The sequence below is a fragment of the Artemia sp. Qi Xiang Cuo genome, chromosome 4 (assembly GCF_049724085.1).
Source record: "Artemia sp. Qi Xiang Cuo chromosome 4, ASM4972408v1, whole genome shotgun sequence".
In the NCBI taxonomy this organism is placed as follows: Eukaryota; Metazoa; Arthropoda; class Branchiopoda; order Anostraca; family Artemiidae; genus Artemia; species Artemia sp. Qi Xiang Cuo.
In genome coordinates, this window is record NC_142797.1 from 63,192,528 (window position 1) to 63,216,155 (window position 23,628).

The 23,628-nt window shown below is 34.3% G+C and overlaps 1 protein-coding gene across 2 annotated transcripts in view; it reads right to left on the reverse strand.

Annotated features, from left to right (window-relative positions):
* Positions 1–204: 204 nt before the first annotated feature.
* The window catches only part of Cap-G (Chromosome associated protein G), a 149,896-nt gene continuing 126,472 nt past the window's right edge, over positions 205–23,628 (reverse strand). For both annotated transcript variants that reach the window (XM_089087621.1, XM_089087622.1), the window contains exons 15-23: positions 21,666–21,839; positions 19,289–19,507; positions 18,479–18,599; positions 14,743–14,902; positions 11,436–11,496; positions 10,230–10,350; positions 7,126–7,285; positions 2,004–2,078; positions 205–416 (exon numbers count right to left, since the gene is read on the reverse strand). In XM_089087621.1, coding sequence (XP_088943747.1) covers positions 272–416; positions 2,004–2,078; positions 7,126–7,285; positions 10,230–10,350; positions 11,436–11,496; positions 14,743–14,902; positions 18,479–18,599; positions 19,289–19,507; positions 21,666–21,839 — 1,236 coding nt within the window. In that variant the 3' untranslated portion in view covers positions 205–271. The remainder of the gene's footprint in view (positions 417–2,003; positions 2,079–7,125; positions 7,286–10,229; positions 10,351–11,435; positions 11,497–14,742; positions 14,903–18,478; positions 18,600–19,288; positions 19,508–21,665; positions 21,840–23,628) is intronic.

Genomic DNA, 23,628 nt, shown 5'->3' on the forward strand with positions numbered 1-23,628 from the left:
CATCCAAAGTTTCTACAGCCAAACCTTCCATATGAAGTGGATCTGAAAAAAAAATGTCAAGCCTTATTGCTTTTTGTTATATAAATTAAAGTTTAATTGTTATATTGATGTTATAAAAATCAAAGGCAACGCTAGACCATTGACTTTTTTTTTTAATCCGAGTGAAGTATACAAAGTTCAAAATCTATGTTTTACTCTATCTTAAAAATACTCTTGTATTTTCTAAGTTAAAATGTTATAAAAATTAAATTTACAAAATGGTTAAAAAGATTTATTTGCTTCTCGAGAATTTTGAAACGACGGCACTTGACCTGTTGAGCAAAAGAGACCGACGAAACGTAGCATCAGGAGAAGCAGGAATTACATCACTGCTATCTGATTCCAAGATAATATCTTCCGAGTCTGAAGTTTGCGACCTAGAACGACAAAGTTAACATGATAAATAATGAATCTAATAGGCGTGGTTGGGAGATAGAGGAACTATAATTAGTCCAATGACTAGCCCCCCCCCCCCTCCTTCGTCGTCAGATCTGAGTCAGCCCAACGAGGATTTTTGCAGCTATATCGATGGTGCAGCAATATCTGAATTTTTTAAATCAACTATTTAGAACAGCGTTATATTGCGATGCCCTTACTAATCATAAACGCTCTTTTCCCGATTTACCACTTAACAAATAAACGTATAAAAAAAACTTTTTTCGTACGCTGACTTGCATTGCGCAGGTACTGATCTCCTGATTCAATGCCTTCGGCCAGGAGTGCAATGTGTGGTTGGGGGCAAAATCATCCGACGCTTCTCGTGTTTTCCCCCATATTTTACAGGTACCCGTTATGAGCTGGATAAACTCTGGTTGAGCTTACGAAGTCACACTACTAACCCCCGTTCCAAGCCAAATAATCAGCGACACTAGGACTCGAACCCGTGACCTCAGGATTTCAAGTCCAGAGCGGTAACCACTCAGCTAGGACGACTTACTGAAGGACTAAGCCAATTCCCAATTAGTGATGATAAATCAATGAAAATAAATTTTCCTTTGGAGTTTGATGAATTTCGGTAAGGCACAGTAGCTAATTCAGAACATCTGGAAACGAAAAATGAGTCAGTGCAATGCAAGTTTATTCAGCTCCATCGTGTCAGTAACCCTTGTAGTTTTTCACACCTAAAACCAATATTAAAAAGGGATATTTTACAAAAGCTAATTTAATAATGACGACTGAGCAAATTTGATCAAATAATGATAATATTTATTTATAACCCACTTACATCACAAGATAAATAGTGGAGTAAACACTTTAGAAAACAGATTACAAAAAAATGTGGTACAAAAATGAAAATCAACAATATAAATAGTTTAAAAATAGTCCAAATTTATTACTTGTTTACCCATACTGCATTGATTTTTCAACATGGTCACAAATTTTTGGTATGTTCTGAGATTTTCATGTTTTCGCCAGCAAAAATAGTAGAAAAATTAAACCCTTGCCGTCCAAGCAATCTTTATTGAAGTGTGTGAGAACATTTGTCCTTGATTTTCAGAGGGTCATTAGAAATGCGACCTTATTGTTTTCTAAGAAATAAGACTATCTTTAACATTTTTTTTAGATTTATGTGTTACAGCTTAAAGTTTTTTACGAATACTGCAGCTGAATACAGCTGTGGATCAGGACTACCCGATCCGTAAAGGTTATTCATGCTTCTTTCAGAGGGAGGTAAAAAAGGATATGGCACTAGACCAAGTCCAAACCGGAAGTCCTGATTTCCGTTTCGAGGCAATTCAGCCAGAAAACGCAATGGAGGTTGGGACACCAGAGAGGTGCAACATCTTCAATTTTTATTTCTAAAACTGCAAGATATCTTTTTATGTATCTGCACCTTCCTAAATACCAGCTTTGTTTGGCACTATTTAAAAAAAAACATTTGAATTATTCGTTAAATAATTGAATTGGCTAATTCCCTGAAATAGAATTTAGAAAAACAAACTGTTAGAGGGAAATTCACTTACATTTGTTCTGTTTCCTCATCATTTGTGCATAAGCCAGCCTCTTGGCGTGACAAGGTCAGTCGGCGACCAGCTAGTCTGAAATACAAAATTAGTATTAAGTATAGCATTGTAATACATGATGAAATGTGAAAATAGTTTCAAATAGAAATATTATCCTCGGTACGAGATATATGATATAAATAACAAACTATACAAGAACTAAAATGAACTTTTTACATTAATATCTACGAAGGTAAATCTGCACACAAATTGGAAAAGGGGAGGGGGGAGATCCCACCTTAATAACTGAAGTAGAAGCAATTTTTTTCTCATTTATATCAGGGCTCTGGAGTCGAAGTCGGAATCGTGGAGTTGGAGTTTTAGTACATTTTTGCTGAATAGAGTCGGGGTTGAAGTCAGTACATTCCAAATGTCTGGAGTTAGAGTTGGAACCGGAGTCGGTTATAACTTATAAAATTGGTTAAGTGAAGCTTTAAAATATTCTGTGGAGTCGGAGTTTTAGTAAATTTCTGCTGAATAGAGTCGGACTTCGATTCCGTATATTGAAAACGTCTGCAGTTGGAGTTGGAGTCGGTTACAACTTATCAAATCTATTTAAATGAAGCTATAAAACAAGACTGTGGCGCCGGAGTCGTGGAGTCGGAGTTTAGTAAATATTTGCTGAGTGGAGTCGGTATATTGAAAATGTCTGAAGTTGGAGTCGGTTATAACTTATAACCGACCTCAGTCCTCATTTATGTGGATTGAGAACTACTTTTTTTTGAAAAATATTTTTTTTTTGGTAAATGTTTAGTGGTTTGCCTCTTCAGAAGGAACCATGTTAATAAAATAATTCTTACTTCATAATATGCACAGAATTTGTAGATAACAAGTCCTCTTATTTGCTTCCCGTTTTCATTCGCATTTTTTCCACCTTTACTTGTTTTTTATAAATGTATCATTTTCCTTTGTATTGGATTAACGACGCTTCTTGACTACTAAGGCCCTTGCGTCGAGTGTATTGCTACAGCTGGGTTCGAACTTTGAGTTCCGTATTACCATCCTGAGACCTAGCTGCAACCTCGTAAGGAACAAAGCATGGCCCATAGTAACCAAAAAAAAATCTTTTAAAAACTGGCAACTGAGGAAAAATAGCCATTTTGGCGATCAAAAGCCATCTATACCTTCATAACGTAAAGATAAGGCTTTAGGCATTCTAAGCATTTTTTTTTAAGCAACAGGCGGCGATATAAATGAAACATCCAGAAAATGCCACAGCTGACACTAAAGAATTTGGGTGACTTATAAGTGTCAACAAAAAATATCAAGGTGCCATACTTGGAATTTTTGTGGCAACACTTGGTAGTGTTTCCAGTGTCATTATGAGCATAACTAATTTAATTAGTGTATTTGGTAAAACTAGGGTAGTAACAAGTGTAATCTCAATTCTAGACAATAAGAAAAGAAAGAAGAAAAAAAAGATGAAAAAACTTGAAAAAATTCCAAATATTTATTGACACTAGCGCCAGTTTTCAATCTAATAAGTTGCCCTCTGCATTTTGGATGACGCTTCTTATAAAAATAAGCTTGTCCAGTTTTTGAAACACTCCCTTAATAACATGAAAATACAGACTATGTTTTATCGGTAAATTTAAAATCCAAATAAACGCAATAAAAATGTGATTAAAAGTCAAAGCGACCGACAAAATCTATTTATCACAATTTTTGCATATTTTATGAAATAACTGTTTCATTAATGTTTCCTGCTGAAGAGGTCAACCCCTAAATGTTTAAATTTTCTTTATAGCCAGAGAGCCACTCGCCAAAAACGTGACTAGTAAGTGATCAGTAAGCAGCAAAAGTTTTGACTACGGAATATGGTGCAATAGGAAGGGCGATCTTCGTGGTGAGCCGTGTCAGACTCACTTTGAGGTACAATACATAGCATCTCGCTGAATTTAGCTGAAACTGAGGCACAAAAAGGAGGAGTTAAAATCCACTTCACAACTCATTTATGGGAATCCCTGTTAATCGACCCTTTGTCTTTGCATCCAAAGTAATAGTAGATTCTATCGTATGGTCAGGGGATATGGAATTGAATTTGGCATTTCACCTCTTTGAACAGTCCATTGCAGACTGTCGGATGTACTTTGAGGGTATCTCGTACCATATACAGGAATTCTCAAACATTTCCAACCGGGGGGATGATGTGGCAAGTTTTTACTTAAGACACTGAATGTTCTCATCAATGGGAAGCATCCTTTTTTGAGATTTTTGAGTTCTGTAGCAAGCTTTTAATTTCATCGAGAATTGTAGCATACGATAAATCATTTGACTCGATGCTAAAATCTTCAAAAATTCTCTAGTGCAGAAGAGATATAACCTTAAGAACTACGGTATGAGCAGCAAAGACTTTACAATATGGTTTTCCACTCATCACTTTCTTTGGGGTTCTTTCTAGTGGATTTTCAGCCAAATAAATCAGCTCTTCTAAACCAGGGGACGTCGTTATGTAGCCAATTGCAATCTTAATCTTCATTAAAGTATTGTGATCACCCATTCTGAGGACAACGACAGAATATACTGCCGGATTTTTTCCTCTCACAGTATGTGCAATTTCATATACAGCCTGGTCACATTTGACAACGGTGGAAACTCAGTCCTAGTTTTCTAACAGTTTTCTTGAAATCTGTAGGCTTTTCCATTACTGCTGGGTTTGAAGGATTTCAAGAAAACTGTTAGAAAACTAGGACTGAGTTTCCACCGTTGTCACATGTGACCTGGCTGTATATGAACTTGCACATACTGTGAGAGAATGGGGAACCATTGGCTGGTACCCAATCTTAGTGATAACCAGCCTTATTGTCATATGCAGCAAATTTTTTTTAAACCAAAATATGGTTGAGATTCTGCTAAGTTATTTGACACATTCATAAGCTCCGTTGGCAACACTACACAGAATCCTAATTCCAAAAAAGTCGGAAATGGGATCCTTCTGATTAAATGGCAAACCAATGAAATATCCGCATTTTGCTGTCACCTGCATGTTTCACTTTAGGTAAATCTTACCACAGTTTTCTGGCTGAATAAGTTTTGAAGATGACAGGGAAGGATTCCTATTCCATTTTTTGAATTTCTTGGAAATTCCATTTTTGGAATTTCTATTTTTTTCATAAGGTTCACAGTAATTATATCTCTTGCATCAGCCTCCATTCAAGTAGCAGCATGCTCGTGCACAGATTCTACTGCCTTGACAGACTTTTTCTATTCAGCTAAGTCACAGAGATTCACCTAGACAGGCATATTCGGGCTGGATAATTGCCTATGGTTATCCGAGCAAAAAATTAGGTCACTGCGCGTCTTCACTAATAGTTCTAAAATGAAGAGGGTTATATAGTTTCTAGGTCACTCATTTTGCAGAAAGATAAACTTCTTACCTTGTCAATTAATAAATACAGATCATATATATAGATTATATATATAATATATATAGATAATATATATAGATTTCTTACCTAGTCTATAAATAAATATATTTATAAAGGCAAATTTTCAGGATGGATCAAAATTTCTCCCAAATCGCTATAAATTATGGTATATTTTTAGTCGATTTTTAAAGATTACAATTGAACAGCAAGATATAAAGCAATTTTGGGAAAAGACTATAGAACTTAAATAATTTCCTATGATTTGACTAGTAATTGAGCAGTTTAGAAGCATTTTGGAATTTATTATTAATTTTAAGGAATTTTATGTCAGTTGAGATCGAATTTCAGGGAATTTTAAGAAATGGGGTGTGGCACCTATTTGTCGACTATATAACGTTGAATTTCCTATTCACCATGATTGATTACATAAGATTGCATTCTCAAACCTTCTGGTACTTGCTAATCACCTAAAACCTTAAATACCAATATTTCCCTCGTGTGGCTCCCTTACTATTAATCAAAATTTCTATCAGAGGAGAATAATACATGGCCCTACATAAACACTAAGAAACAGAAATAGAAAGTATATACCCGTTAGTTCTTCTTCTTCTTCTGATTTGGTTTAATATGGAGACGCTTTCGCATAATCTCATCATGGGAATCAAATTCAGGGCCCTGCAGTGCGATGCAACAGCCTAGGTTCCTTCTCTGGGTCCCATAAAAACAAACTGACCTCTTTTTCTACTACAGGACTATGCCTGTCATTAGTAGAAATAGCCTGCAAATTTCTACCGATTCGAAAATCCCAAAGATTATCGAAAAAGAACGTTTTTCATTGGGTATTCGAGTTTTTAGACAAGATCGACATTTCGCTGTATGCAAACGTCGTTGGCGCAAACTAAAAGCCTTGGAGGGTAGGAGCATCTCAAAGACTAAGAAGAGTGGCCTGATTAGAAAAAAATCGATACATTTAATTTTCCAATTACATATTTAAATTATATATTACATTTTAGATTTAGTTAGATTTTAGGTTTAGATTTGAATTAAACAGTAAAGACAAGGTGATTCGGCGACCAGCCAGTCTGAAATAGAAATTTAGCATGAAGTATAGTTAACCTAAATACTAGTATAGCAAAATCTAAATATAGTTGAGATAGAAATATTCTCCCGTTTTGAGATATATTACATAAATAATAAAAATTTTAATACTGAAATGAACTATTTACATTCATATATACAAAGGTATATCTAAACACAAAATTGGTAAGGGGAGGAAAGTTGACGTTAATAATTGGAGTAGAAGCACATAACTTTTTTTCTTCTTCATTCAAGGGCAAATATAACTCACGAGATTCAATCAAATATTTCAATTCAATTAGGTGTTTTTTGTGTTCCATTATTCTTTACTATTTTCAATTTCTTTATATTAGTTTTTTTAAATTTACGTTCAATCTATTTTATCTAGGAACCCCTCATCATAGACAAATAAAACTGGAGTCACATTAGAGTAATCCATTTTCATGGCAGTGACACAAAAACCAGTTAAAGAAGGGTAGAAGGTTACCCTAGGTACACCTACTCTTAAAAGGGGAAAAACAATCGACTGCATTCAGTCGATGTCACAGTTTTAAATCGGAGGTCCAGTAATAATTATTTATGATTATGTAAGCAGCCCTAAATAATGGAACAGTCCTTGAGAGAGAAACAGAATTTACCTTGGTGATCTTCTTGGCTGTTGGGCAAGCTTTACATCACTTAGATTCAGCTTTGGCTTTGAGATTTCATTCTTAATAGCAGGAGTGGAAGGATATATCTCTTCTTCCTCCTCGTTTTCTGTTCCATCGGCTGATGCTTCCTTCTCATGGATACTATCTTCTAAAAGAAATTCCATAAATTGTTTATTGTATTCGGAATTTTTCGCGTAAAGTAAACCAAGTAAAGAAAAAGTTATAAAACGAAAAAATAAAAGAAAAAAACTAAAAGAGAAGGCAAAGAAAGTGTTTGAAAATAACCCAACTGAAAAAAACATAAAAAAAACGAGACTAAGAGCTGAGGCGGAAACGAGTTACTGTCTAAAAGCAGCTACTCGAAGCGTAAACATTTAGATGATGGCGAAGGACAACTCGAACTTCCCTATCCAGACCGAAAAACATTCCCGGAATTCGAATATTTTTGATGACTGAATTTCTTTTTTTCAACTGGCTTGAAACTTATACGGCATTTACACTGAGCCAAGGGACGACCTCGAATAACTCTATCACAAGGGCGTAAGCGCACGAAAGTTTTCCAATATGTACAGCAGCATACATTCGTTTTATCTTTTCAACTAGCCTTACATGCTGTAATTAAAACACAAACAATTCTTGTTTCTCAACGGATCACATATAAAAACTGGGTTTTCTTTGAGGAAACATTTAGAAGATGTACGAATGGCTAACATAGATGAATATGACGTTACAAGAAATACAATTTAAAAGCAAATTCTACATTAAAAGGTGACGAATTTTATATTTTGTAAGTCTATGTATTTTGCGGGACGCAGCAAAGGGGGGACTCCCTCCCCAAAGTTCTAAGGTGTCGGTGCACAGCACAGACACCTTGGAATTTAGCTTATGTTTTTAGTTTAATTTACCTTATGTGTCCGCATTTCTCAGTACACTGGAGGATTCTGATGGCAGATTCTTTATATCCCCACTCCAAACTGAAAACCCTAGCTGCACCCCTGGTCTTCTATAAATATGTCTATGTCTTTGGTAAGTTTATATCTTTGGTAAGTCTATATTTGGTAAGATTACATTTGTTTTTGTTTTTTTCTCATGGCTGGGGTCAAGTTTAAACTTTCAATAAAATTTTTCATAAAAAATTAAACTTAATTGACCCAAATCTCAGGCTACAGGGGGAGGGGGGTCGGGGCATGTATCATTAAAAAACGAATAATAAACAGTAAAAAAGGTCATTGGATAAACCTATCAATTTAATCAATGAATTTAATGAATTTAATATCAATGAATTTAATAACCTAAAATAGGTAAAAAAAAATATTACAATATCAAAATAATAGCTATAAAGTAATATATTTTGATGTTACAATAAAAAACTTTTTTGTGAACAATTAAATGACATAGAATTTTGAATAATTATTTGTTTAAGCTCACTGCAGATGGCTTTATATTAGATTAATTAATTTCAGTGCTTCAAATGAAGCCCAATAAATACACTACAGCATCCGATTAACAAACTCAACATGGGTATTCAACGTATGAAATGTTACTGAAAATTCAGTGTTTAATCTAATTTAGATTCTTGACAAGTTAACAGCGATTATGCAATGTGTCAAAGCACACAACGTACTTAACTGCTATCTTTGGATATCATCATTGACATCTAAAGATGAGAACTGTTTGATTGACAAACAAATATGACAATAGTCTTCATTTAGATGTTTGACAAGTTAACAGCCATTATAAAGTGAATAAAACCACACAACGTGCTTGATTGCCATCTTAAGATGTCATAATCGACGTTTAAAGACGACAACTGTTTCGTGGACAAACAAAGATGAACATTGTCTTAATTTAGATTTATGACGAGTTAACAACCATTATGCAACGAGCCAAAACGCAAAACGTACTTAACTGCCATCTTAAGATGTCCTCATCAACATTTAAAGATGACGACTCTTTGACTGATAAGTAAATATGACAATTGTCTTCATTTAGTTTTTTCACGAGTTAATAGCCCTTATGCAACGAGCCAAAGCACACAAAGTACTTAACTGTCATCTTGAGATGTCACCATCGACATCTAAAGATAACGACGCTTTTGTCGACAAACAAAAATAAAAATTGTCTGAATTCAGATTTATGACGAGCTGGATAAACAGCCATTATCCAGCGAGTCAAAGCAAACAACGTACTGAATTGTGATCCATTATTTTTCTTTCAGAATTTGTCTCATATTAGGGTGAAATATGAGCTTTCAACTATTTTTTATATGAGTGTTTAAGCACGCCTTCACCATCCCTTAAGCAAGCCAGAACCCTCCCTTCCTCATCCTCATCCTGGCTTGAGCAAGCCAGGACCCTCCCTTCCTCATCCTGGATTAAGCAAGCCAGGACCCTCCCTTCCTCATCCTTATCCTCATCCTGGCTTAAGAAAGCCAGGACCCTCCCTTCCTCATCCTCATCCTGGCTAAAGCAAGCCAGGACCCTCCCTTCCTCATCCACGTCCTGGCTTAAGACAGGATCCTCCCTTCCTCATCCTCACCCTGGCTTAAGCAAGCCATGACCCTCCCTTCCTCATCCTCATCCTGGCTTAAGCAAGCCAGCACCCTCCCTTCCTTATCCTTATCCTGGCTTAAGAAAGCCAGGAACCTCCCTTCCTCATCCTCATCCTGGCTAAAGCAAGCCATGAACCTCCCTTCCTCATCCTCATCCTGGCTTAAGCAAGCCAGCACCCTCCCTTCCTTATCCTTATCCTGGCTTAAGAAAGCCAGGACCCTCCCTTTCTCATCCTCATCCTGGCTAAAGCAAGCCAGGACCCTCCCTTCCTCATCCTGGCTTAAGCAAGCCAAGACCCTCCCTTCCTCGTCCTTATCCTTATCCTGGCTTAAGAAAGCCAGGACCCTCCCTTCCTCATCCTCATCCTGGCTTAAGCAAGCCATGACCCTCCCTTCCTCATCCTCATCCTGGCTTAAGCAAGCCAGGACCCTCCCTTCCTCATCCTCATCCTGGCTTAAACAATCCAGCATCCTCCTTTCCTTATCCTCCGGAAGAGTACGTATGGATACAATTCCTTTCTAGATATCAATGTTCCCTCACCTTGTTCCATGGCTGTTTCCTTTTCGCAGTTGGAAGGAGGGATATCTTGCGAAATCACACCAGAATTTGTAACAGCTGGCTCAGAAGAGGACTCATTTTCTGTACCCGCTTCTTCATCGGCCTGTAAAGTAATTCCCTTGTCAGCCATATGAAATATTCGTCAGCCATATAAACATTAATCAGCCATATATGGCTGATTAATCAGCCATTGTTAGCTATATAAATCATATTAGTCACATTAATCCATTCTCAGCGATCATATAAGCCGTTCATTTAGCTTTCATTACTCTTAAGAATAGAAATAGGTATTAACGAGAAGAATTTTTTTTTAATTGGAATAAAAATGAAAAATTCAAGTTTAATTTCCTCTTTTTTTTTAACCTCAACGTCAAAGACGGCGCTATAAACGTGTCGCCCGAATATACTTAATTCCTATTCTTCTTATTTTTCCTTACTTACTACCCTATTCTCTCATTTTAATTCATCTTCGTCTTCTTAAATCATTTACAATCAGATTTTCTATTTGAAAAATTAGAAAAGAAAAACTAATTAAAAAAAAAACAAATAGGGAAAGGAGTCCATTTAAAAGCTTCGTTCTACTCGTTCTTAAGTTTCCACCAAGTTATGTTTTATTTCACGATTCTGAAGAATCTTTATGCTTTACTTCGAGTCGAGACCTGAGATCAAAATTTCTGAATCTCATTTAGATATGTAGGATACAACTCTGGAAGGTCGACCAGGAAATCCAAAATCTCAAATATTTTATTTTTTTTTATGAAATTTCCGCTTCCAGTCGAACTTTTCTAATTTGATAAACATAAAAAAGTTTTAACCCTTAAATATGCTGAAACACATCAGCTGCATTCAAGTTTTATGTGGGGATAAGGGGGAGCTTTTTACCCATAAATTCGTTCATGTATTTATCTGCCAGAAAGGGTTCGCGTACCCCGATTAAACTTAACAGGGAGTAAAACAGTGTGTTTTAGTTGTTCCTTTGGGGTGTCCGGATGAAATTTGAGCGTGCATTAGTTACGTGACGTTCTATTCTTTATATCAATGTTGACACAGACGCACTATAACGATTTCTTTCATATGGGTTTCTTATACAGAAGTCATTTTCTATACAGTGATTAGAAGCAAAGATTAGACAGTTCACATGTGTGCAATTTTCTAGGAAAGTAATGTTATATTTAGAAAATTTCAAACCTCTTCATTTGTGCATAAGCCAGCCTCTTGACGTGACAAGGTAATTCGACGACCAGCCAGTCTGAAATAGAAATTTAGTATGATGTATAGTTAAGCTAAATATAGTACAGTATAGCAAAATGTAAATATAGTTGAAATAGAAATATTCTCCCCGCTTTGAGATATATTACATAAACAATAAAAATTAAATACTGAAATGAACTTTTTACATTCATATATACAAAGTTATATCTGAACAAAAAATGGGTAAGGGGGGGGGGGATTGACCTCAATAATTGGGGTAGAAGCACATAGCGTTTTTATTCTTCATTCAAGTGTAAATATAAAATAGCACTGCAATTATAAGGGTGTGTAGGGTTAAGGATTTTGAGAAAGGAAATTTTTGGAGTGGATGAGGGGAATGAGCCTTGGGTGGAAATCTTTTGGGAAATGGGTGTTTTATTAGTATTTAAAATCTGACGCAGTTTATTCGTGTGGGCATAACCCGTCGCTAGGGTGTTATGTGATAACTCTGTTTGCTTCTTTGCATTAGTTTTTGAATAATTTTCTTTGCTTTAATCGCTTTGATCAAATTGTGCTTGAATTTTTTTGTTGTATGTGTATGTTGTTCTCTTTTTTTTCTTTTTTTGTGGCCATGGCCTTATAGTTTTTTTTGTGTCAAATATACTAGTATACTATAAATATAGCAAGTAGTGCAAAGGACACAATCAAGTACAAATATAAATGAAAGCAGCTTCTTCAAAGCTACTGATAAAAGATATATTTATTCTTTGGTAAATATTTAGTGGTTGACCTCTTTAGAAGGAAACATGTTAATAAAAAAAAAACTTTTTACTTTACAATATGCACATAACTTGCAGAGAGCACATTTTCTAGATCCTTACACTTTCATTCCTATTTTTTCCACCTTTTTTCTTTCTTTTTCAGTAAATCTATTATTTTCATCTGTTTTTATATGGATTTTTATCTCGTACATTTGCATTTTAAATATTGGAGCTCAAAGCAACATATATATATATATATATATATATATATATATATATATATATATATATATATATATATACTATCTTTGTATTTGAGTAATGATTGTGTATGTATTTATGTATGTATGTATGTTCTCGAAAACGGCTCCATATTTTTTCTGGACAACTAGTATCTTGGGGTATTATCACATAAAAAAACGATCTAGATAGGTCAGATGTATGAGAAAAATGATTAAGGGATTTAATTTTGGTTTTTTGCAAATGACACCATGTACTATGTTATTACATGATATAAGCATTTCTTATGATATCATATATGGCATCATATAAGTATTTTCTTATATAATGTCATGCATAGCATAAATAAGATTTTTGAGTTTCCAACGCAACAGTTGTGTATATAATATACTGTCTGTTGGATCTTAAAATATTCTCCCATAAAAAAAAACGATCTAGATAGGTCAGAAGTCTGAGAAAAATCATTAAGAGCCTTAATTTTGGTTTTTGCAAATGACGTCATGTACTATGTTATTATATCATTTAAGCATTTCTTATGACATCATATATGGCATCATATAAGTATTTTCTTATATATTGTCATGCATAGCATAAATAAGATTTTTGAGTTTCCAACGCAACCGTTGTGTATATAATATACTGTCTGTTGGAAGGCCCAAAAAACAAAAATTTGCAGCTGCAGTTACTATAAACGATGATTCTTTGGAACCAACACCTGAACTATCAAGTGTGATAAGATGTGAAATTTGATAACCTGGACCATCAATTGCGATAACACCAATACGGACAGTTAACAAAGACCACTGCTAAATTGTCTGAAGTAATCAAAATCCAAAAACGTATCAATAACGAAAATGAAGAGCAAAGGGGCTTCTAACACGGGCGGTTGGAAGATATGCAAAACCGACAATTAGAGCGTGTTAAAAATGAAAAAGAAGGGCAAAGACATACGTGGTTAGAAGACATACGACACCGCATAAGGGAGGGAGTCAAAAATGAAAAGGAAGAGCAGCGAGTCAATAAAAATCAACCTCGACAGCGAGAATCAAAACGTTCAAAATTTAAAATGATAGCAATGATGATTGGGTTTGGGATCTTGACATGAATAAGGTCATCAGTGCCTACCATACCTTTGTTAAAAAAAAAAAAGGTTCGGCGATATGTATTTTATAATGACGAAAGATAAGCCGAGGTGTAACGAAGCAAACAAACTGGAAACGATAACGATGATGATTGGGTCTTGGATTTTGACATGGTTAAAGTCATCAATACCTATCCGACCTTTGAAAATCAAAAATATAGACTGAATAGATCGTTGGAAGAAAAATAAGTTTTTGTCCCAACACCTGAACAATTAAAAGCTTCGGCGATATGTCTTTCATATTTACAAAAGACAAGCCAAGGCAAAAGAAGAAGTTTTTGCCCCACCACCTGAACAATTAAAGAAACAAAGGTGGTCGTTAATACCTTCCATAAATCGTAAAATCATAATCCTGGACTAGTTAAATCGGTGCAAGAAAAAGACATTTTTGTCCCACCATCTGAGCAATTAAAATAAAAAGAGATTCGACAATATGTCTTTCATAATGACAAAAGACAAGCCGATGCAAAAGTTAAAGGTCTAATAAAAAAAAAATATGTAATTTTACAAAGGCACCACTTCTAATTTAAGGTTATATATATATATATATATATATATATATATATATATATATATATATATATATATATATATATATATATATATATATATATATATATATATATATATATATATATATATATATATATATATATATATATATATATATATATATATATATATATATATATATATATATATATATATATATATATATATATATATATATATATATATATATATATATATATAAATATATATCTAAATATATCTATATATATATATATATATATATATATATATATATATATATATATATATATATTATGGGGTTCCACCCCTGTTTCTTTTCCTTTCAGATAAATGACCTGTTTTCGTTTTCCTAATTAAATTTGCTTGTAGTATAATTTTAAAAGACAGGTTAAATTCTCGCTGTTAAGTTAGAGGTGTCGCAATAAGTAGGCTTTGAACCAAGTTCTATTTTTGTACTTCCTGATTTGGGAGTCATTGAAAGATAAATCTAAGAGGTAGAATTGGGTTTGAATGAGGATATAGCTGATTGGCTGGGCCAAGCGGAGGTCCACCCCTATGAACAGTTGTGTGTGAATATACAAACAATAATAAATAATAGAATAGTCCTTGAGAGAGAAACTGAATTTACCTTGGAGATCTCCTTGGCTGTTGGGCAAGCTTTATATCAAGTAGATTCAGCTTTGGTCTCGGCATTTCACTCTTAATAGCAGGAGTGGAAGGATATATCTCTTCTTCCTCCTCATTTTCTGTTCCATCGACTGATACTTCATTTTCATGGATACTATCTTCTACAAAAAGTTTCAAAACTCGCATATTATATTCGGAATCTTAGGTGTTAAATCGAGTAAAGCAAAGATAAAATTAGTTAAAAGTTAAATAAATTAAAATGAAAAGAAGATTTCACTCTTAATAGGAGGAGTGAAAGGAAATATCGCTTCCTCCTCATTTTCTGTTCCATCGAATGATACTTCATTCGTATCAGTCGATGTATTCTGGCATATTATATTCGGAATTCTAGCTGTTAAATGGAGTAAAGTAAAGATAAAATTAGTTAAAAGCTAAATAAATTAAAATAAAGAAGAAGATTTTTTAACGTTTTCCAGAATTAATGCTTCGAAAGAAGATACTAAGAGTGGAATCTTTTTTTTATTTTAATTTATTTAACTTTTAACTAATTTTATCTTTACTTTACTCCATTTAACAGTTAGAATTCCGAGAAGATAAATAAATAATCGCATATAATTCCCAAACCCAACATAGGTAATCAACTTATGAATAGTTATTGAACATTAACTGCTGAATCTAAAAGGAAATATCGCTTCCTCCTCATTTTCTGTTCCATCGACTGATACTTCATTCTCATGGATACTATCTTCTACAAAAAGTTTCAAACTCGCATATAATATCCGGAATTCTAGCTGTTAAATGGAGTAAAGTAAAGATAAAATTAGTTAAAAGTTAAATAAATTAAAATAAAAAAAGATTCCACTCTTAATAGGAGGAGTGAAAGGAAATATCGCTTCCTCCTTATTTTCTGTTCCATCGACTGATACTTCATTCTCATGGATACTATCTTCTACAAAAAGTTTCAAACTCGCATATTATATTCGGAATTCTAGCTGTTAAATGGAGTAAAGTAAAGATAAAATTAGTTAAAAGTTAAATAAATTAAAATAAAAAAGAAGATTTTTTAACGTTTTCTAGAGTTGATGCTTGAAAAAGAGAGACTAAAGTAGCAGAAGGGGCTGTACTTTATTTATTTTAGGGTGGAAAATCTACTGACAATCATAGCAGTTACCGACACAAAGTCTTTCAGCAGAAAGTAGCAACATTTACAACTTTCTTCCATCCCCAAGATAAACCTCCTACTTCACCAGTAGCGAAATTTCACTGTTTCTGAACCTATCTTCAAGCATAAGATTGGATTGGGCTTCAGAGCTCTACCCTTGATCCTAAGAATTGAGGATAGAGACTTAAGAACGGTATGCTGTATCCTATCCTCAGGGATCTTCCAGCGGCACCAAAGAAAATTCTCACCGTCGGGAAGTGTGGTTGTACGGCATCCTGTGATAGTGACCGATACAGTTGACGTCGAAATGGCATGGAATGCGACATTGCTGGCAAATCTTGCAAAGAAACTAGTTACTCTAATGCTCAGGTCCAAATAGAAGATGAAGAAGACATTTGATTAATTAAATAAATCTGATGAATCTCCAATCCCTTTGCAATTTCAAATTATCTGTGATTTTTTGTTCAAATTAAAATCAATGATTTAGCTAGTTGTGATACGTTGCTTATTCGATTCTAAGTCTTAGGGGTGGTCACATTTCGGTTGGAGGGTGGGGGAGATTGACATGGACACGACTTCTTTTCTGCAATAGCAGTCCAATTTTTCCGGTATTCAACTTCGCGTAATGTTGCTCTCAGACCTATATCGACGCTTGATTTGTGGGCGGAAGGGGTGGGGGAGGAACTGAATATGAGTGTTCAAAACAAAAAAAATGCATGCTCGTGATTTACGTACCAGGTTTACCTATTACCGACTTTCTATAGGTGCAAATTAAGTTGTTTTAAAAAAAAAGTCGTCATTTTAGAAGGAAATACAAAAATGGTCAATTTTGTCTCGTCCGATTATGGCCGTTTTTTTTAAATTTTGTAGATAAATTTTGTTCGGTTCGAATGGTACCAAAATCGAAATTTTTGCAATTTGTTTGAGGTTAAACCTTAGATTGATTGTACTATAAAGTTTAGTCGGTAAAACTTATGTTTTACTTTGTATAATTGTTAATGTCAGTAACTCCCAACCAATCACGAAAATGTGATGTTATACGAGTAGCTGGACGTCTCTGAAAATACAACACGCTAACCTGAGGCATCAGTATGTTTCCGACAATCATAACAGAGTATGTTTGTTTTTTTAGCCTAAAGTCAAGCGAGTATTTCTAATTATAAGGATTGAATACAACCGGTCCTCATTAAAAGGTGACAAATTTTATATTTTGGTAAGTCTATGTCTTTGGTAAGTTTTATATTTCAATAAATTTATATCTTTGGCAAATCTATATAAGGTATATTTTGGTAAGTCTATCATATTATAGTAAGTTTTTTTCTCAAGGGCTGGGGATCAAGCTACGAACTTTCAGGAAAGATGTCATCAAAAGTTAAATTTAATTGACCTAAACCTCAGAATGTATTTTATACCGAGGGGAGGCGAGAGTACCTTAAAAATTAAATAATAAACAATAAAGAAGGAGATTAGATATAAAATCCAATTAATAACCTAAATAAGCAAAAAAAAATATTAAAATATTAAAACAATAGCTACAAAAAAATTGTGTCGATTATACATATCAATTTTCTACATATCATCATATCAACGCGTTAATGTGAGCAAGTAAATAGCATAGAATTTTGTATAATTCCTTATTCACACTCCTTGAAGACGGCTCTTAGCAGTGACTTTATTTTTCATTAATTCCATGGCTTAAAGTTAAATAAATAATCGCATATAATGAAGCTATATGCTTCATAATATACTATAAGCTATTGAACATTAACTGCTGAATCTAATTTAGATTTTTGACGAGTTCGCAGTCATTATGCAAGGAATCAAAGCACACAATGTACTTAATTGCCATCATCTTAATATGTCATAATCGACATCTAAAGATGACAACTGTTTGATTGACAAACAAATATGACAAAAGTCTTCATTTAAATTTGTGACGAATTAACAGCCATTATGGAATCAGTTAAAGCACACAACGTACTTAATTGCCATCATCTTAGCATGTCATCATCGACATCTAATGATGACGACTGTTTGATACACAAACAAATATGACAACTGTCTTAATTTAGATTTTTCATGAGTTAACAGCCGTTACGCAACGGATCAGAGCAAACACAGTACTTAAATGCCATCTTTGGATGTCATCATTGGCATCCAAAGAAAACAACTGTTTGATTGACAAACAAATTTTAAAATAGTCTTCATTTAGATTTCAGACGAGTTAACAGCCATTGTACAGTGAGTTAAAGGACAGAACGTACTTGATTGCCATCTTAAGATGTCATAGTCAACGTTTAAAGACGACAACTGTTTTGTTGACAAACAAAGATAACAATATTCTTCATTCAGGCTAATGACCAGTTAACAGCCATTATGTAACGAGTCAAAGCACATAACATATTGCATTGTGATCTATTACTTTTCTTTCGGACTTTGTCTCATATTAGGGTGAAAGATGAGGTTTCAACTATTTTTTAGACGAGTGTTTAAGCACGCCTTCACCATCCCTTCCTCATCCTCCGGAAGGAAACGTATGGATAAAATTTCTTTCTAGATATCAATGCTCCCTCACCTTGATCCACGGTTGTTTCCTTTTCACAGTTGAGACGAGGGATCCCTTGCAAAATCACTCCAGGATTTGTAACAGCTTGTTCAGAAGAGGATTCAGTTTCAGTATCCATTTCCTCGTCAGCCTGTAAATCAATTCCCTTATCAGTCATATAAAATATTGATCAGCCATATATGGCTGAATAATTTTTCAGCCGTTATCAGCCGTATTAATCACATTATCCGTGTTAATTCGTTCTCAAGTCATCATATTAACCATTTTCAGTAATCATATCTGCCATTTTCAGCCATATTAATCAGCCATTGATCAGCTATATTTAGCCCTTTGTCAGCCATATCAAATATTAACATAAAAAGCTTTTAGAAAAGAAGGGCTTTTCACATAGTTACGCAAAGAATTATTTTTTGGAAACGATGCAAAGGTCCCACAAATGAGTTAAAAACAATTATTGTTTTTAACTTTTTTTATGCTTTATGTCCGTCCAGAATAGAAATAAAATCAAAACCGAAAAACCATTTTTAGCAGTTGCGGCTTAAAGATAAAATTTTTTTTTTAAGTCAACAATTTTTAATTTTTCCGATAAGAGGGGAGGGTAGGGGAGTTCTTCGAAACAACCCCAGAGACTGTATTTTTACCTTACCATCTACACAGTAAATACCCGATAAATAAGTGCAGTTTGAATTCTGCTGGTGTAGTAAAAAGTGTTCTTTTACTGACTGAAAAACCATATACAACTAAAAAAAAAAAAAAATATTAAATAAATAAAAAAATAAAATAAATAAATAAAAAAAAACTGCATAACCAAATACTTACATCTATTCCGAAGAAAAGCTGATGCCGGCTCGCAAGTTGTCGTCTACTTTGACTTGAATTCGTTGCTGTTGAGTTGTTCGTCGAGTCCATCCGTTCAATACCAAGCGGAGTTGAGAGTAACTCAGAATCAGCTTTCTCAAGGGCCAAAACCTTTTCACGATCTTCTAATTTTTTGTCAAACTTCTCAACAAGCTTGATTGATGCACGGTTTGCCAAATTCTGAGGGAAAAATAAACAAAATGTCAACACTGGAAAAAGATCCAACAGGCTTGAAGGCAGTACAAGGGATCCAACCAATAAAATTAGATTATGAATTACAAAGGGGGGTCATACTACCCGGCAAGCTTGAATAGGCGGTGGCTCACCTTGGTGGGCTCAGACTTAGTTTTTGAAATGTAAATTACTTTCGGAATAAAGTCTAATTTTAATTTAAAATTTTAATTTGCATAAAAAATTCAATCTGAATTTAAAATGAACTTAAAATAAATCTAATTTTGATTAAATTTATTTCATTTAAAAGGTTTAATTTTTTCGCTATAGAATAGTTGACTTAGTGTAAAACCAAATTTTTACTTTAAAATTTTAAGGAAAGCCAGGAATCTGAAAATCAAATTAAAAAACAAAGAGGCCCATTTTGCCCCTGCATTTGAGAGCTATTATTAGAGTTAAAGGGGATGAGCTTGGAGCTTACATTATAATTAAGGACGCCTCCCATGATTTAAATTTGATGACCATTATATGCCTAGTTAAGTTCGAAAAATGTTTTACCAGGGAAATAATCTGAATTCGACCTGAGAGTTTAACAATTTAGTTTTTTTTCTAGAAAATCTTAAAATTTCCAAATTTGAGAACATCTTTTTTTATACTTTGGTCTATTTCGCACCGATCGATCGGCCAAACTGCTTTTCAAGGAATTTAGTAACTAAACAGCCTGTCCCCGGTTCCTACAACAAGCCTTGCTGTGGGAGAATCGTCTCTTCGTACCTTATAAAGATGCGAAAATTCAACAATTAAATTTGATTTAATAACCGAAAGTTTAATAAATTAATCTTATCAAATTATTACCTTGATAATTTGATTTTCCTAATTATTTAGCTCCTGAGGTTTTATGAAATTTCAAATAATTTAAACTATTAAATTAATTATTTTAATTATATTAACTCAAATAATTAAACAAATAAGCCCTGAAAATTGAATAATTCATTTTTCTTTCAAATTCGTGGAATTTAATTTTTTTTTTACCTTTCTTACACTTTGCATAGATCAAAGGGCCAAGCTTATTTTCAAGAAACATGGAAACTTAACAACCTATTCCTTGTTTATAAAACAGGTCTTGCTGCATGAGCATCATCTTTTTACACATTGTATAAGTATGGTGTGACCTCTTTTACTAAAGGTATTAACGTCCTGCTCTGCTGGTAGGATCACTACTTTCCATGCAGGTAATAGTAGCCAACCATTATAGCACTATAATTTCCGTACCAAAAGTTACAGTTATGAATGTAATGCATAGGGGCCTAGGTCAAATGGTCCTAGGGCATGCTCCTTGCAGAGGCTATTCTGATCCAGTTGGCAAGGACACGTGCCTATTATATATATGGTCGTGTGTTCAATTCCTATTGGCAGAAGATTTTTCATAGAAAACTTATATTATTATCATAAGACTATAATTTATAACTTTATTAATACCTGATATACTGGAGATATGCTGTTTTGAAAACCTGGATGCATATAGTTTCTCACCAAAAGACTAAGGCAAACTGATAGGGGAAGAAAGTCCATATTTCAGAGAGAAAAATAAAACAACGCCATCTAGCAATACCCAGCAAAATCCTAAAGATAATTATAAAACCCTGATACAATATTTATGGCATTTATTTCATTTGTCTATTGCTTTACTTTACATACCTTTACATCACTTTACATACACTTTTGCTCTAAACAGGTCTAAGGATAAAAGCCCCACTTTTTCAAAACCAATTACACCAAGCCCTAACTATATCATATCCAGGAAACGGGTTTAAGATACAAACAAATCTACCCAATTTCAGAGAATTTTGCGTTTGATCCAGAGAAACTTAAAAGAAAAATCTAAATTTAAACGAATTAAAAGTATAATCAATTTAGTTCTGGTTTTTCTAATTTTATAGAGCAAGACTATGATCAAGGCAACAGTAATAGTTGATATCATTCAAAACCAAGTTAAATCACCAAAGATTTGCTACGATTTAGTTGTCCTACTTTAAACTTCTAAGATTCAAATCTTTAAAATTAGTTCAGATACTATTTAGATTCTTTTATTATTAATATTTTCCATTATTAAGAGACTTTCTCTTCTTCCTTCTAGAAAATTTACATCATGATTATAATTTCATACCTGTAAGATCTGCCGAACTAAGCTTCTCATATCTTGGATACAACTTCGAGAGGGAAGTGCAGGCTGCAGCGAGTTTATATGCTTGATCAAAATCCTGCTTAGGAGCGAGTCTACATCATGTAATATTTCCTGACAGAATGCAAGAGTTAAGCCGTCGTGAACATTAGTGTCTCCCTGGAAAAAAGGAAAAAAAGTTTGATTGTAAAGGTTGGGCCGTCTGTATTGAAAAAGAGAGAGGCAACCGCCCCTTTTTTGCGCCCCGCACTATATCCTAATAAAATGAGAGTAAGGCCGTCATGAACGTTAGTATTCCACTGGAAAAGGGAGAAGAGTCGAGTCGTAAAGAGGTCAGGTTGAGCCGTCTGTATTAAATAGGACAGGGGCAACCGCCCCCTCTTCTGCCCCCGCACTATTTCTTGACGAAATGAGAGTAATGCCGTCATGAACGTTAGTGTTCCCCTGGAAAAAGGAGAAGAGTTGAGTCTTAGAGAGGTCGGGTTGAGCTGTCTTTTTTAAATATGAAGGGTAGGCCTATAGCCATTGCCTCACCCCAAGCCCCACAATATTTCCTAAAAAATCGCAAGAGTAAGGCCGTCGTAAATGTTGGCTTCCTCCTAAAAAAGGAAAAAAGTTTGATCTTTAAGGGTTCGGGTAGAACCGTCCGTATCAACTACAGGATGGGTAGCCACACCCTCCTGTGCCCTGCACTATTTCCTGACAAAATACAAGAGTGAGGTTGTCATAAATGTTAGTATCCCCCTGGAAAAATGAAGATACTTGATCATAAACGGGATATGTTGAGTCCTCTGTATTAAATGTGGGAATTGCAGCCACTCCCTCGATACTCCCCTCCCGTGCCTCGCACTATCCTGCTACTTGTTTTGTTGTACAAAATGACAAAATCTACCAATTAAACTACTAAGAAGATAATGAAAATGAAATAACCGGTAAAACTTCTATTTGAGATCGTAATAAATTGAAAAAACATATATACTTATTATTAGAGGCCCGACTTATTTTTATTTTTTCATTATCTTAATTATAAGTGTTATCCTGATTAATTTTTCATTTCAATTATAGAACTAAATTTAGTGTCGCCTAAGAGATCATTTACTTAAAAAGGTGCAAGATTTTTAAATTTCCTTTCGAATGACTGTCCCAATATTTCATAAACATGGGTCCAATTTGACGAAAACAAACTGTTTCGGCTGCTATTGACGAAGGACAGCTCTTTACTTAACATCCATTATGATACTTAGCATTTTGATGAATTAGACTTCAAAAGGCGTATGAAACATAGATGATACCAAGCTTTTTTTGGCTTTTCATCTTCTTTTTGTTGCAGCACGGTGGATTAATGTTCTGCTTGGCAATACGGGGCCAGGGGTTCGATCCCTAGCCGCAAAGGGTTGGGTGATAGGCTTGCTAATTCTGTGACATTTAGACAAAAGGGGATAATGAGTTATAAACACCAATCAATTTCCCTCGTCAAGATCTACAATTTGGTCTAATCGTTAAGGTAATTAGTCCAGCTTTGGCTGAGATATGACAACTTCCAAAAAGAGTAGTGTTTTTTTACGGAATATTTCGTTACGCCAAAATGGAATAAGTCCAGGAGCAGATAAAAACAGACTTAACCCGTTTTGGTAAAACGGGATCTTTAAAATTAGCAGACACACATGTCCTGACCTAATCACCCATCATTATCATCAATATTAGTAAAATACTAAAAAAAAAGGATATAATCTGCTGATTTAGGTTTGCAGATGTCACCTAGTTGTAGCAATAGTCGGTATAGCCAACGCACTGCATGACATATACATTAGATGCGTCAGAGTAATGGTTAGCAGCGAGATGTTTAGCTGTGATTTCCTTGGGCAATCGCCCACTATAACCTATTACTGCCCACGAATATGACAAGGAATTAGCCGGAACTTGTTATAGCAAGTCCTCCAGGAACTTT